Below are 14,952 nucleotides of genomic sequence, written 5' to 3'. Positions count from 1 at the left end.
TTCACATTCATGCATTCTTTATTAATTCATCACACAACTAGGGGGATAATTGCAAAGGTAGCCCGGGATGGGTGGGGGAGGAGGGAAGGAAAAGGACACACTGCAGTTTAAAACTTTAACACTTATTGCTTGGGAAATCATCTGGGGTGGAGTGACTGGGTGGCCGGAGGCCCCCCCACCGTGTTCTTGGGCGTCTGGGTGAGGAGGCAATGGGACTTGGGGAGGAGGGCTGTTGGTTACACAGGGGCTGTAGCGGCGGTCTCTGCTCCTGCTGCCTTTCCTGCAGCTCAACCATACGCTGGAGTTTGATGCTCCAGCAGCCGGAGCATCGACCCTTGCCTTCTGTGTGCAAGCTGACGCCACCTATCATCTTCAGCCCACGATTCAGCAAGCCACCTCTCCTCTCGCTCATATTGGGCTTTTCTATAATCAGTCATTGACTGCCTCCATGCATTCTGCTGTGCTCTGTCAGCGTGGGAGGCAGTCTGTAGTTCTGTAAACATTTCATCACGCGTCCTTCGCTTTCGCATCTTCACTAGCCTCTGTGAAGGAGAAAGATTTGCAGCTGGTGGAGGAGAAGGGAGAGGTGGTTAAAAAAAAGACATTTTAGAGAACAATGGGTACACTCTTTCAAGTTAAATTTTGCTGTTCACATTACACAGCACATGTGCTTTCGTTACAAGGTCGCATTTTTCCTCTTATATTAAGGGCCTGCCGGTTTGGTGTGAGAGATAACTCACGCAGTGCCAGGCCACAGATTTCAGCTTGCAGGCAGCCATGGTAAGACACAGTCTTTTGGCTTTTTTAACCTTCTTAACATGTGGGGATGGTTTCAAACTGTACTGTTCTCATTAACCATACCAAGCACCCGTTGGGTTGGCCATTTAAAATGGGTTTGCAATGTAAAAGGAGGGGCTGCGGTTTCAGGGTTAACATGCAGCACAAACCCAACTAATTCCCCTCCCCCACACACCCAATTCTCTGGGATGATCACTTCACCCCTCCCCGCCACCGCGTGGGTAACAGCGGGGAATATTTCTGTTCAGCAGAGCAGGAAGGGGCACCTCTGAATGTCCCCTTAATAAAATTGCCCCATTTCAACCAGGTGACCGTGAATGATATCACTCTCCTGAGGATAACAAAGAGCGATAAGGAATGGATGTTGTCTGCATGCCAGCAAACACCGGGACCATACGCTGCCATGCTTTGTTATGCAATGATTCCAGACTACGTGCTACTGGCCTGGCGTGGTAAAGTGTCCTACCATGGCGGACGGGATAAGGCAGCCCTCCCCAGAAACCTTTTGCAAAGGCTTTGGGAGTACATGAAGGAGAGCTTTCTGGAGATGTCCCTGGAGGATTTCCGCTCCATCCCCATACACGTTAACAGACTTTTCCAGTAGCTGTACTGGCCGCGATTGCCAGGGCAAATTAATCATTAATCATTAAACACGCTTGCTTTTAAACCATGTGTAATATTTACAAAGGTACACTCACCAGAGGTCCCCTGTGTGCCCCCAGGGTCTTGGGTGAGTTCGGGGGTTACTGGTTCCAGGTCCAGGGTGATAAACATATCCTGGCTGTTGGGGAAACCGGTTTCTCCGCTTCCTTGCTGCTGTGAGCTATTTATATTATCTTCATCCTCATCTTCCTCGTACCCCGAACCCGCTTCCCTGTGTGTTTTTCCAGTGAGGGACTCATAGCACACAGTTGGGGTAGTGGTGGCTGCACCCCCTAGAATGGCATGCAGCTCCGCGTAGAAGCGGCATGTTTGCGGCTCAGCCCCGGACCTTCCGTTTGCTTCTCTGGCTTTGTGGTAGGCATGCCTTAGCTCCTTAATTTTCACGCGGCACTGCTGTGCGTCCCTGTTATGGCCTCTGTCCTTCATGGCCTTGGAGACCTTTTCTAATATTTTGCCATTTCGTTTACTGCTTCGGAGTTCAGCCAGCACTGATTCATCTCCCTATATGGCGAGCAGATCCCGTACCTCCCGCTCTGTCCATGCTGGAGCTCTTTTGCGATCCTGGGACTCCATCACGGTTACCTGTGGTGATAAGCTCTGCGTGGTCACCTGTGCTCTCCACACTCAGCAAACAGGAAATGAAATTCAAACGTTCGCGGGGCTTTTCCTGTCTACCTGGCCAGTGCATCTGAGTTGAGAGTGCTGTCCAGAGCGGTCACAATGAAGCACTGTGGGATAGCTCCCGGAGGCCAATAACGTCGAATTCTGTCCACACTAACCCAATTCCGACCCCCTAAGGCCGATTTTATCGCTAATCCCCTCGTCGGAGGTGGAGTAAAGAAACCGGTTTAAAGGGCCCTTTAAGTCGAAAGAAAGGGCTTTGTCGTGTGAACGTGTCCAGGCTTAATTCGATTTAACGCGGCTAAAGTCGACCTAAACTCGTAGTGTAGACCAGGCCTAGGACTCTGAAGTTTTCTAGGCTGTGTCCCCTTTACCCTATCCCATCAGGGGAGAATGCTCCCCATTTGTAACAAGGTGGTATGGAAAGAATTACAAGCTGTAAATTACTACAAGAATCAATTGTGTAAGTTACTACTTACAACACCAACCACTTATGAGGAAATAATGGTTTTAGTAACCAGGATGGAGAATGGGTAGAAACACTCACTGAAGACACAAAAATGCACACATTGAGGAAGATACTAGGCAGAGTTCTCTAACATACATATGGAGCTGTTGTAGTAAAGAGCTGTGGGCATGTAGAAACATGCAGCAAACTTCTCTGAACCCCTACCATTTAAATCCTTTTGAGCACCAGTAAATCTGTATCTGTTGTTATCAAATGGTGTTGAATATGCTAACATTGATGTGTCTACTTGGGGGAACCAGTTTAGCCATGGTTTGGATAGCTGTGCTAGAACCTTGCAACCAACATCCCTATTTATATTACACAGTTCTAGATAACATGGTTTTTGATCCCTGTGTAAACATGGTAGCTTGATCTGGTTCTAGTCATCTCAACCTTGCTCAACAGATTGTTGTGTTTATGATCTATTCAATCTTTACAATATTGAACTACAAAAAAGTTTTACTAAAACTAAAGTGCGCCATTCAAACGTTATTTATTTGAATGGTATCTACTGTTTTGTAGCATTGGATATGAAAGTACTCACTGAGGTGGGGTAGGAAAATCAAACTGATGCTTCATGATTAAATGCTTGACAAGAATACCTACAATATTGTTGTTGGTAAACAAATAAGAAATAAAGTCATAGTAACCACAGGAAAATATTTTTTGATGTGAAACTACATTGCATTATAAAATACAGAATGTCTTCAGTGAAGTCTACTTAAGTTGTCTTAAATATTTTGATAAAATGCCCTCGGAAAAATAAATTTCACTATTGTTGCAAAATACATAAGTAATATACAACATAGCAGACAAACTACTGAAGATGTTCCACATTCATAAATGGCAGCTAAATGGGCAAAAAAAACTAGCAATAAGTACTAAGCAAGAAGAATTATGGTTTTATTTCTTACAAAAATGAAATATAAAAACAAAACTTTGAAAAGGTTTATACTTACAAGCCATACCCATTTTGTAAAGAAAACTTTTAAATACAAATAAATCTAATTGGCTGGACTGAATTTGTAACCTTTATTTTGTTTCTAAATTAAAGTATTTATAACATTACAAAATTTAAACTTCAGAAATGAAGCTAAGAAGAATTTAATGTGCTTTTTCAAATATCTTTTCTTACTATCAATTGGTTTGTCGCTCCATATGTTGAACAGAATCATATTTGAGAAAAAAGTTTGTTAGAAGTATGCATAAAATCAGGCTTTCCTTAAGGTTAATTTGGTGATAAGAAAGAGAAATCCAAATCCAAACAGGGTTACTGCTGCCCTTTTTATTAATCTACGTTTCCAGGTAGGTGTTTTTTCCAGGGTTCGCACACGAGTGGGGTCATTCTTCTGTCCATTTTGAAGCTGAAGTTCATGTAAATATATAATTCAAATAGTTAGTGTATGAGAACTTCTTAAGTACATGAAGGCATTTCAGACAGTACATAAATGTAGGTATTTATGTTATTTTACTCTTGTTGAAGTCTGGGCTTGATCTTGCTTCCATTAAAATAAATGGCAAAACTTATACAGATTTCAATGGGAGTAGGAGTGGGTCTTTATCTTATCTATTTCACAGAGAGATACTATAAAAATAGTAGAAGCATGAATACCAGCACCTTTTTGTAAATAAACAAAATTCCTTAAAGGCGAGTCAAAACTAACAATTATTAGAAAACACCTTGAACCATTATAACAGCAAAACAACCCTGTGATAAAAACACTAACAACGTCCAATATTTTATCAGGGCCTATGCTATTTAATCACAAGAGTCATGATTTGTAAAAATATATTTAGTCAAAAAGAGGCTTTCAATGACTTCCCTGTAACTGCAGGGCTATAGTCAGCATAGGCAAGATCCTATGTTTGTAGGGTCCCACGCACCTTACAAGATTGGGCCCACAAATAATAAGTGGGCCCAATCTACCCTTGTAAAGACAGAAGGTGAAATTCTGACTCCATTTAGGTCAATGTGAGTTTTACCCCCAGAATATTAAATTATTATAAAACTGGCTAATAGCCACTTATACACTTTCACAAAGTAATTATATATTGTAGCTGTTAACTGTGTATTTAATGAAATCTGGCAAAAAATTGGAAATTTTATATACTAATTATATTTACTAGATTTAAAAAATACATTTTAATTTAAATGTTTTACAAATAACTAATTTTCACACTAAATGTTATTTCATTTGAGCTCTCTATGCCAGTGGTTCTCAATCTGTGGCCCATGTGACATCCTCAGGGTCATACAGGTAGTATACATATTGTGTTGATGCGGCCCACATGACACAGAGAGAGCTGCATATGCGGCCCACTATGGTAAATAAGTTGAGAACCATTGCCTATGACAATTCAACAACGGCCAATAAAAATGTAAAGCAAAAAAGTATGTTTAAATGTTAAAAGCTGTTAAAATGTTATTCAGAATGATACTAAATGAGCAGATTATATGATGTACTGATTATAGTTGTAATGTAACAGGAATAATAGTTTCTAAAATATTAAAAGTGCCAAATATTTAAAGAACATGACCAAAGGTTCTAGTGAGAGAATGCTTGAATTCGATGCACATGCAGTACCATTTTTTACTTGAAAGTGCAACTTGACCTTTAGGGTATGTCTACACTGTGATAAAAGACCCATAGCATGGCCACAGCTGGCCTGGGTCAGTTGACTCAGGCTTGTGGGTCTAGGGGTGTGGGGCTATAAAACTGCAGTGTAGAGGTTTGGAGTCTCAGATCTTGGGCTTCACTCCAAGCCTGAATGTCTATACTACAATTTTATAGCCCCGCAGCCCAAGCCCCATGAGTCTGAGTCAGCTGACCCAGGCTCTAAGACTTGGTACATCAACCTTAGACATCAACTATAACTGGTCAGCTGGGTGCGCAATCACCTATTTGCACATGTATTCAATTACTGCATACACAAATGTAGGCATGCAACTGCCATACAGTTCTTTGTGGCAGCTTCAAACCTACTCTCACATATTTGGTTCTAAATGTTTTATAAAGCGAAGTCTGTTAACATTCATTTAAATTTACCTAAACAACTAGACAGCATTAATAGTATTATATTCACTGTCTGACTTCCACATGACTTCATTCAGCAACAGATTCCTTTCTGACACTGATGCTCCATTTACTGAATCTCAACACTCATTCCTTTTACAAGCCTATTACTTAAAGTGATCTTGTCTGACAAGAGCTTGTCATTATGTTGGTTTGAGTGTGAGTGATGTAGTGCTAACATCTAGCATTGACCTCTCCCACCCTTTTCTTTTGACACCTCTACAGACATATCTGGATTGCCTCCTATTCCATCACATAAAACCCTAACATCTTCCTCATGAGTCAATATTTCCATACAATACCTTAATTATGTGTTCACAGAATGGCATTTATACTGCAATAGCTCTTAAGGAGCATAAGGATATTCCCCCATTTTTAGCATCCTTTCCTCTCCCTCAGGTTTCACTCATCTCTGCCTTTCAGTACAAAAGGGATGGCTACAGATTCCTATAGAGGCTGTCAGCACTGTTTTGGAATTGTCCAGATGATTCACTGCTGAGTGATGCAAAGCACCTCTCAACCCCAATTCCCTGCTGCCTCCACATAGGGTGACAATATGTCCCATTTTGGTCAGGACAGTCCCTTTTTTAAGCCCTGTCCCAGCCATACCAACTTTTTTTCTTTTTCTTTCAAAAGTGAGCATTTGTCCTGTTTGCTCTTGCTAACTTGATCAGTTGGCAAGAGCAAAACGGGACAAATGACCACTTTTGTCAAAAAATCAGGGTGTGGAGGAATGGGTGGGAGTGTGTGTGGCCAGCGATGCCAGCCTCAGCCTTTGGGAAATACGGTCGCCCTATCTAGTATGTGCGTTGCTGCTCGCCCAAGCCCTGCCTGCCCCTGCATGGGGAGTGGTGGTGGTAGGCTCGAGTGGCGGCTTGGGCCTGGGGCCCAGCCCCATGCAGTGTTCCATTTTCTCTTTGGGAAATATAGTCACCCTACCTCCTCATATCTTGCAACTACTTCCCTTTGCAGGTGTTCAAACTACAGTTTTAAAGATCCTTTCTGTGGCAGTCTGATGTGCCACCACTTAGCTAATGGGGCAGTATGTACAGAATTTGTTTATAAGAAATCTGTTTATGGCATTTTGTTTAGTATATTCATTAAGACACATACCCACCTTTTGCATGAGGTCCTTTAGTTTGCTAACTTCTTCACCCAAATCTTCAACACTGCAAACCAAGTCCTCACAAACTTTAGTGAAGCTCTGGGGTGGACCCCACTCGAGTACTATCTATTAGAAGTTTTACAATGTTATTTAAAATTTGGTAAAAACTTCTGATCTTTATATAATTGTTATTAAAACATGAACAACAATTTCTGTAAAATGCTTATCTCTGTACAGTATGAAATCGATGGAGAGACTGGTATAGTACATAGTTCAACTTAGATCACTTACATAGTTTAATAGATCAAACCAGTTATTCAAAATGCCATCTTACCTCACATAGGTCAACTGGTAGGCCTGAAGGCCCCCCCGAAAACATTATGCAAGCTCAAGATAATCAGACTTTTTAGACAAACAGTATATATTTCTATGCTTCTCCAGAGGTGTAAACAAAGCGAGGAAAGCAATTAAGACAGTCTAACCTTACAAAATATTCTCTACTTTTTAAATATTTTGATATTTTAAATATTGTTGTGATAAAATCAAAACACAAACAGATTATTTTAAAAACACAACACCCTACATTTCCAATTATATGGTTTGTGCGTGACATGGCACTTACTGTTGTGTTTCAGCCTTCCCCTGCCCTTTCTGGAACTTATCATTTAAATATTTAAACTCTTATCAGCACAAGCAGAAAGGAACAGATTTTTTTTTCTTCTTAAAAATTTGATTGACTTAAGATTTTCTTAAAAATGTAACTTAAAGTGGTATTTCAAGGTACAGTACTACTGGCAAGAATGCTATCTAGTTTACATAAACTGTATGAAAAAGGAGAAAGTTGTATATGGACGTCCATCACTGTTCATTTTCTCATTTATTAGTAGCTAAACTCATAATCCTCCCACCCTGTCCCAAATCAGTCTTCATTTTCCTTTGTTGAATACCTTGTGAGAGTTTGCCGGAAACTGGCTAACTATATTTTGCACAGCAGTTGTAAGATGACCACACTGTCTACTCAGTTTCTGAAGAAAATTGAGGAACTCATCGCCACTATAAAAACAAAATAAGATAATAAGATATGCAATTTAATTAAGAAATAAAGTAATATTCTTTTATTATTATAAATGCACAACTTCCCATAGAGCTCTACATGTACTAAAATTCAGTAAGCTTATCTATTTCCCCATAAAAATAGTTATCTAGAACACTGTAGCTATTAAAAACAAGTTTGAAAGTCTGAACAGTTCAAAAACCCCTAAATCTTTAGCAATGCTCAGTTTAATTTCCATTAATCTTTGCTTTCCCTCTTTACCCCATCTTTTACACCTACCAGTGGGAAGACCCCTTATTTGCTACATGAAGGAAATATTAAGTGTTCCCTATTATGCACATGAATTTATAACATTATGGTCTTTTGTGCACAATGATAAAACCTGCAACCAGTAATCTTACAAGATCAAGTACTGGAAGTCTCAGGTCCATTTTATGTTAATGTATGAAATATTCCTGGTCTACAGCTTCTATAATCAAGGATGACATGGAGAAGTTGATATCTGATCGGTACATGGAGTTTGGGACCCTTACTGAATGGGGGAGGCAACCTAGCCACAGATGATGTGGAAAAAGCTGAAGTACTCAATGCTTTTTTTGCCTCGGTCTTCACAGACAAGGTCAGCTCCCAGACTGCTGCACTGGGCAGCATAGTATGGAGAGGAAGTGAGCAGCCCTCGGTGGTCAGAGAACAGGTTAAGAACTACATCTCTACCCCGATATAATGCGGTCCGATATAATGCGAATTCGGATATACCATGGTAAAGCAGCGCTTCGGGGGGGGCGGGGCTGCTTTACCTCGTTATATCCGAATTCATGTTACCGCAAGCGGTTCCTCTGTGCCCGCCTGTTACTTGCTGCGGCCCTTCCCGGGGCCCCCCCCGGCCCAGCTCACCTCCGCTCCGCCTCCTCTCACGAGCATGCTGCAGCTCCACTTCTCCTCCCTCCCAGGCTTGCTGCGTCAATCAGCTGTTTGGCGCGGCAAGTCTGGGAGGGAGGAAAAGCGGAGCTGCGGCGCACTCGTGGGAGGAGGCGGAGAGGTGAGCTGGGGCAAGGGGGCCGCAGCAAGTGGGGGAGGGGGGGCGGCGCAGAGGAACCGTTCCCTGCCCCAGCTCACTTCCGCTCTGCCTCCTCCTCCCACGAGCACACCGCAGCTCCGCTTCTCCTCCCTCCCAGACTTGCCGCGCCAAACAGCTGATTGGCACAGCAAGCCTGGGAGGGAGGGAGAAGTGGAGCTGCGGCACGCTCGTGGGAGGAGGCGGAGCGGAGATGAGCTGGGCTGGGGGGGGGGGGGGCCCGGGGGGGGCCGCAGCAAGTAATGGGGGGCGCAGAGGAACCGATCCCCGCTCCAGCTCATCTCCGCCTCCTCCCGAGAGCGCTGCCGCTGCTCTGCTTCTCCCCCCCCTTCCAGGCTTGCCGGGCCAAACAGCTGATTGGCGTGGCAAGCCTGGAAGGGAGGGAGGGAGGGAGAAGCGGAGCGGCGCGCTCAGGGAGGAGGCGGAGGCAAAGCGGAGGCGAACTGGGGTGGGGAGTGGTTCCTCTCCCTACCCTGATATAACGCGGCCTCACCTATAACACGGTGAATTTTTTTGGCTCCCGAGGACCGCGTTATATCGGGGTAGAGGTGTATTTAGAAAAGCTGGACAATGCAGTGCATCCAAGGGTGCTGAGGGAGTTGGCTGATGTGATTGCAGAGCCACTGGCCATTATCTTTGAAAACTCATGGCAATCAGGTCCCGGAAGATTGGAAAATGGCAAATATAGTGCTCATCTTTAAAAATGGGAAGAAGGAGAATCCGGGGAACTACAGATCGGTCAGCCTCACCTCTGTCCCTGGAAAAATCATGGAGCAGGTCCTCAAGGAATCCATTTTGAAGCACTTGGAGGAGAGGAAGGTGATTAGGAACAGTCAACATGGATTCACCAAGGGCAAGTCATGCCTGATCAACCTGATTGCCTTCTATGATGAGATAACTGGCTCTGTGGATGAGGGGAAAGCGGTGGACGTGATATACCTTGACTTTAGCAAAGCTTTTGATACGGTCTCCCACAGTATTCTTGCCAGCAAGTTAAAGAAGTATGGATTGGATGAATGGACTATACGGTGGATAGAAAGATGGCTAGATCGTCGGGATCAACAGGCAGTGATCAACAGCTTGTTGTCTAGTTGGCAGCTGGTATCAAGTGGAGTGCCCCAGGGGTCAGTTTTGTTCAACATCTTCATTAATGATCTGGATGCTGGGATGGATTGCACTCTCAGCAAGTTCGCAGATGACACTAAGTGGGGAGGAGAGGTAGGGATAAGGTCCAGAGTGATCTAGACAAATTGGAGGATTGGGCCAAAAGAAATCTGATGAGGTTCAACAAGGACAAGTGCAGAGTCCTGCACTTAAGATGGAAGAATCCCATGCACTGCTACAGGCTGGGGACTGACTGGCTAAGTGGCAGTTCTGCAGAAAAGGACCCGGAGATTACAGTGGATGAGAAGCTGGATATGAGTCAACGGTGTGCCCTTGTTGCCAAGATGGCTAACGGCATATTGAGTTGCATCAGTAGGAGCACTGCCAGCAGATCGAGGGAAGTGATTATTCCCCTCTGTTTGGCACCAGTAAAGCCACATCTGGAGTACTGCGTCCAGTTTTGGGCCCTCCACTCCAGAAAGGATGTAGACAAATTGGAGAGAGTCCAGCGGAAGGCAATGAAAATGATTAGGGGGCTGGGGCACATGACTTATGAGGAGAAGCTGAAGGAACTGGGGTTATTTAGTCTGCAGAAGAGTAGCGTGAGGAGGGATTTGATAGCAGCCTTCAATTACCTGAAGGGGGTTCCAAAGAGGATGGAGCTAGGCTGTTGTCAGTGGTGGCAGATGAGAGAACAAGGAGCAATGGTCTCAAGTTGCAGTGGGGGAGGTCTAGGTTGGATATTAGGAAAAACTATTTCACTAGGAGGGTGGTGAAGCACTGGAATGGGTTACCTAGGGAGGTGGTGGAATCTCCATCCTTAAGAGGTTTTTAAGGCCCAGCTTGACAAAGCACAGGCTGGGATGATTTAGCTGGGGTTGGTCCTGCTTTGAGCAGGGAGTTGGATTAGATGGCCTCCTGAGGTCTCTTCCAACCCTAATTTTCTACGGTTCTATGGGGATTCTGACCAGCATTAAGAGGCTGAACACAGGGTAAAGTGAGGTATCCAATCTAAAATGTGGTGGATGGAGGAGTGGGGGGTATCCAACAGTGCTGCTCTAGCCCTGGATCTGGCACACCTTCTGTACTGAATTTCTCTAAGTGACCTTGGGAAAGACCTGAGGCTCTCCAATCTGAAGGAAACTTTCACTTACTGTTCAAATACAATTGAGAAGATGGTACTGAAGGGTGGTTGCATTAAGGTCTCCAAGAGCACTGATCTGAATGCTCACATCACTTTTTCTTCTTAGAACCCCCAGCCCCTTACTCTGTCCCCATCTGACTTGTTTTTTTTCTTCCCACTTTCAGCATACAACAAAACCAAGGAGCCTCAGATGTAGATCAGAAAGCTTGGATCTTTTTAGGAACTCTATCCAAAGAATGATCCATAAGCACCCAAACCCCAAGACTCCAGAGTCTCAGCCTACAGTAGAACAACCGCTGCTCACTTCTGCTTCTTGGGGGGAATGCCATACAGGACAAACATGGAGGCATTTGATGATCCAATGACGCCATTTCTCTATCACAGGAACCTCTCGGGCGATCTGAACAAAACCTTTTCTCTAAAAGATTTACTAAGCCTAGCTAACAAATTATATGAAGGGGCAAAAAATATATAGCGCACGTTCTGGGACCACTTCTGCTGGTGAAAGGTCAAGGAACTGCAAAAGGGCTATCGGTCATCTTTTCTTAACTAGTTTGCTAATATTATATTAATATCCAAGGCTGGTACACACTAATCCTCTATACGGTATGCTACTTTAGAATGACTGTAGAGTAAGTCAGGGTTCTGTGATTTCCATGCTACATCTGAGGAAATCAATACCATCTAAGGCAGTATAAGACACACAGCTCCTACATCTAAAACAATGTTAAGGTTAAAAATGGTGATGGATGGTATTTCAAACCTTACCATATTCATATTTCCAACACCCACCTCCCGTCTGGGTTGCTGGAAGCTGAGTCCTAAGCCAAGGCACAGTGCAACATTCACACATTTCACCATCAAATCATATAGCATGGAAGCAGTATGGAAGGAACTATGGTATGAGAAAAATACTGAAACACTGTACTGGTCCACTTCAAGCATGTGTGTTCCACGTTCCAGTAGAAACATAGAAATGTAATTGAAGTCATACTAAGTGCAAAGTATTCTGTTCATTTTGAAAATTATATTTTTGTAAATATTAGGTCTATATTTATATTCTGTTGTCTGGTATTTCACAGAATTAATTTTTTCGCATGAGCCCATTTGACCCTGGTCACACTATTACAGTAAGTTGCCTGTACTGGTCAGAGTGTGGTTGGTGGTACACAATACAGTGTATTGTTGTAAGACTTCTGTAATGCTTAATATAAAAAGGTGGAGCTTTCAGCATCTCTGTTAAAAATATATTTTAAAAAGATGAGAATTTTGTTTACTTTTTGATGAAGGTGGGAAAGGGATGGAAGGAAGGGGAGCAAAACAAAAACTATTATCTAGTTTTATTTGGTAAATTGCTATGACTTTTAATCCTTCTGGAATGGCTTTTTACAGAAAAATAACCCGTTAATTTTAAGTAAACATTTATTTTGGATAAAAATTTTGAACTAAATAAAATGATCCTAACTAGAGAGCAGTTTGAAAGTTTTTCATGCATGTTGAGCACCTGTCAAGCAAGTCTATCATAGGGACTTCTTTCCACCCAGAAGATAAACTTTATAAATGGCTGGAATCAATGATGACATTATTTGTGCTTTGCCACAAATGAATACTAATTAGTTTTGTTATTTTGTTGAGAATCTCTTTCCATCATGCCTAAAACAAAATATGACAAGGCATAAAACCAAGTAAAACACTTACCATTACCGTATCTGTTAAAATTATTCAAATATTGGGAATGGTTATTAGATTGAACTTCAGCAGAAGTAGAAAAACCCTTAACAATTTAATTAAGTCATGTTGCATACAGAGATAGCTGTTGCACTGACACTTTCCCTTGCACCCCTAACAGGAGTTCAGATTTTCAGAAAAATAAAGGTATCATATTTCTTTAGAATGCAAAAGAAAAAAAGTTAAAACATGAGTTGCTAAACAGTGCAAGAGACCCTGTGGGAGTTTATAATCAATCAGTTCAACATTTTCTACTATGTTAGTTTTTCTATGACTTAATGACTAATATTCCTCCTTTTAGAATGACTTTGAACAAATGGGAAGCAAAATCTTTATATAACAGCATGTAAACATAGCCTGTGATTTAACCACAAGGTCAGATTCCTAGAATACATGTGTCTAACAGTTTTATTTAAAAAGTGCAACACTTCTAATAATTGAATTTGTGTCATATTTTGTATACCTCACGACCCTGAATTAGTGCTTTGTTTCTTGTAATTCATGAACACATGGAAAGCTACATTAAGCTTTATTATTTCTTTTAACTCATAAAAACACAGAAAGCTACAATAAGGTTTATAGGTACAACCATTGATCTAATAACATACATTTTGTGCATTTCACGTATTTAGCATGTTATTTAATTAAAAATCTGTAGTGGGGAACAGATTATCTATATTTTAGACTCCTTTTCTAGATAGCCAGTAGACTGTTCATTTTTTTATTTTCCACTCAATTCTTCATAATTTATATTTTAAGGATAATCTGAACAAATAAATTTATTTTAAAAAATACAGCATCTCTTTGGCAGCACTATTTGCTTTTAGAATAAAATGCATGAAGCCTAATTGAACGTAATGCTCTTAAACTCATGCTCCTTAAATTAACCTTTGAAGAAGATTGTATGTAGTGTTGATGTAGTTATGCTGGCCTTAGGGTATTAGAGAGAGAAGGTGGGTGAGGTAATATCTTTTATTGGACCATCTTTTGTTGGAGAGAAAGAGAAGCTTTTGAGCTCTTCTGTGTATGCTTGAAGAAGAGTCAGTCTTCTGTGGCATTTAGTACAGAAATATACATATTGTCTGTGTGGCCCATGATGACACACATTAACAGTTCATTAATGTGCTCTGATTGCAGAAAATCCTGCATGTGGCTATCAAGAATCCCTCAGTGCTGAGCTGCAGTATTCTCAGGACTAGCCTGATGGCTCCAACGCTGGGGGATGGAATTGCATCAGGAACGTTGTCTTACAAGTGGCTCAGATTCAGCCCTAGAAAGCACTTTGAATGCGGTCTGCTGATTCAATCATCAATTTCCCCGATATGAACCAGATACACACAGGATGCGTGACGAGAACACTGGTCCATTTTACATTACATTCGGATGCTCTAGAAAAAAGTTTTGTCTCCATACCATCATGCACCATCCCGGTCAATGAAGCTTTCAGTGAGTGTTGAGGAGCCATCTTCAAAGCTGCCTGTGCATCCACACTGCGCAGCTGCCATCCAGTCTACATGCTGTGCCTTGAGGTTGAATGTGCTAAACTGTTCAGTCAGTATGAATCCTCTGATGATCCATATATTGCTGACCAGAGAATTGAGTCACTGGATGACTAGACAGGCATGATGGGAAGTGATGACTCAGAATCTAGAATTCTCGCTCAAATCAGAAATGCTGGAATTTGATTCATTGTCTCGGCATAGCTCAGCAACCACCACCCCTAAGCCACCCACCTGTCATGCCAAACCAAGCTGCCAGCCATCTGCTGTATGTGTCAAAGGCCCCAAATGAGAAGCATGTCAGACAAATTCATGATGAATGGCAGAGGTTCCATCTGAGAGATGCCACTTGACAATATAGAGAGCTGTTCACAGCCACCAAGCTAGACAAAATTCTGAGTGATATTAGGAGTGGCACACTTGCTGGCTATGACAACGTATTGCTAGAGTTCCTGAAGCACCTTGGGACTTGTGTTCACCCATGGTTGGTGCAGTTCTTCACACAAGTGGTCAATGAAGAGCAACTTCCAAAGACATGGCTATTTAGACATTAGCCCTGCCCAGATTTCTCTGTGATAT

The 14,952-nt window shown here is 42.3% G+C and overlaps 1 protein-coding gene across 1 annotated transcript in view; it reads right to left on the bottom strand.

Moving 5' to 3' along the window:
• Window positions 1-3,648: 3,648 nt before the first annotated feature.
• Window positions 3,649-14,952, bottom strand: part of ASZ1 (ankyrin repeat, SAM and basic leucine zipper domain containing 1) — a 90,252-nt gene continuing 78,948 nt past the window's right edge. The window contains exons 11-13 of the mRNA XM_024197027.2: window positions 7,717-7,822; window positions 6,782-6,895; window positions 3,649-3,954 (exon numbers count right to left, since the gene is read on the bottom strand). Coding sequence (XP_024052795.2) covers window positions 3,802-3,954; window positions 6,782-6,895; window positions 7,717-7,822 — 373 coding nt within the window. The 3' untranslated portion in view covers window positions 3,649-3,801. The remainder of the gene's footprint in view (window positions 3,955-6,781; window positions 6,896-7,716; window positions 7,823-14,952) is intronic.

This window comes from Terrapene carolina, unplaced genomic scaffold (assembly GCF_002925995.2).
Source record: "Terrapene carolina triunguis isolate 2854851 unplaced genomic scaffold, T_m_triunguis-2.0 Scaffold68, whole genome shotgun sequence".
NCBI lineage: Eukaryota > Metazoa > Chordata > Testudines > Emydidae > Terrapene > Terrapene triunguis.
The sequence above is the reverse complement of the archived record's forward strand: the minus strand, read 5'-3'. Positions and strand labels throughout refer to the sequence as shown.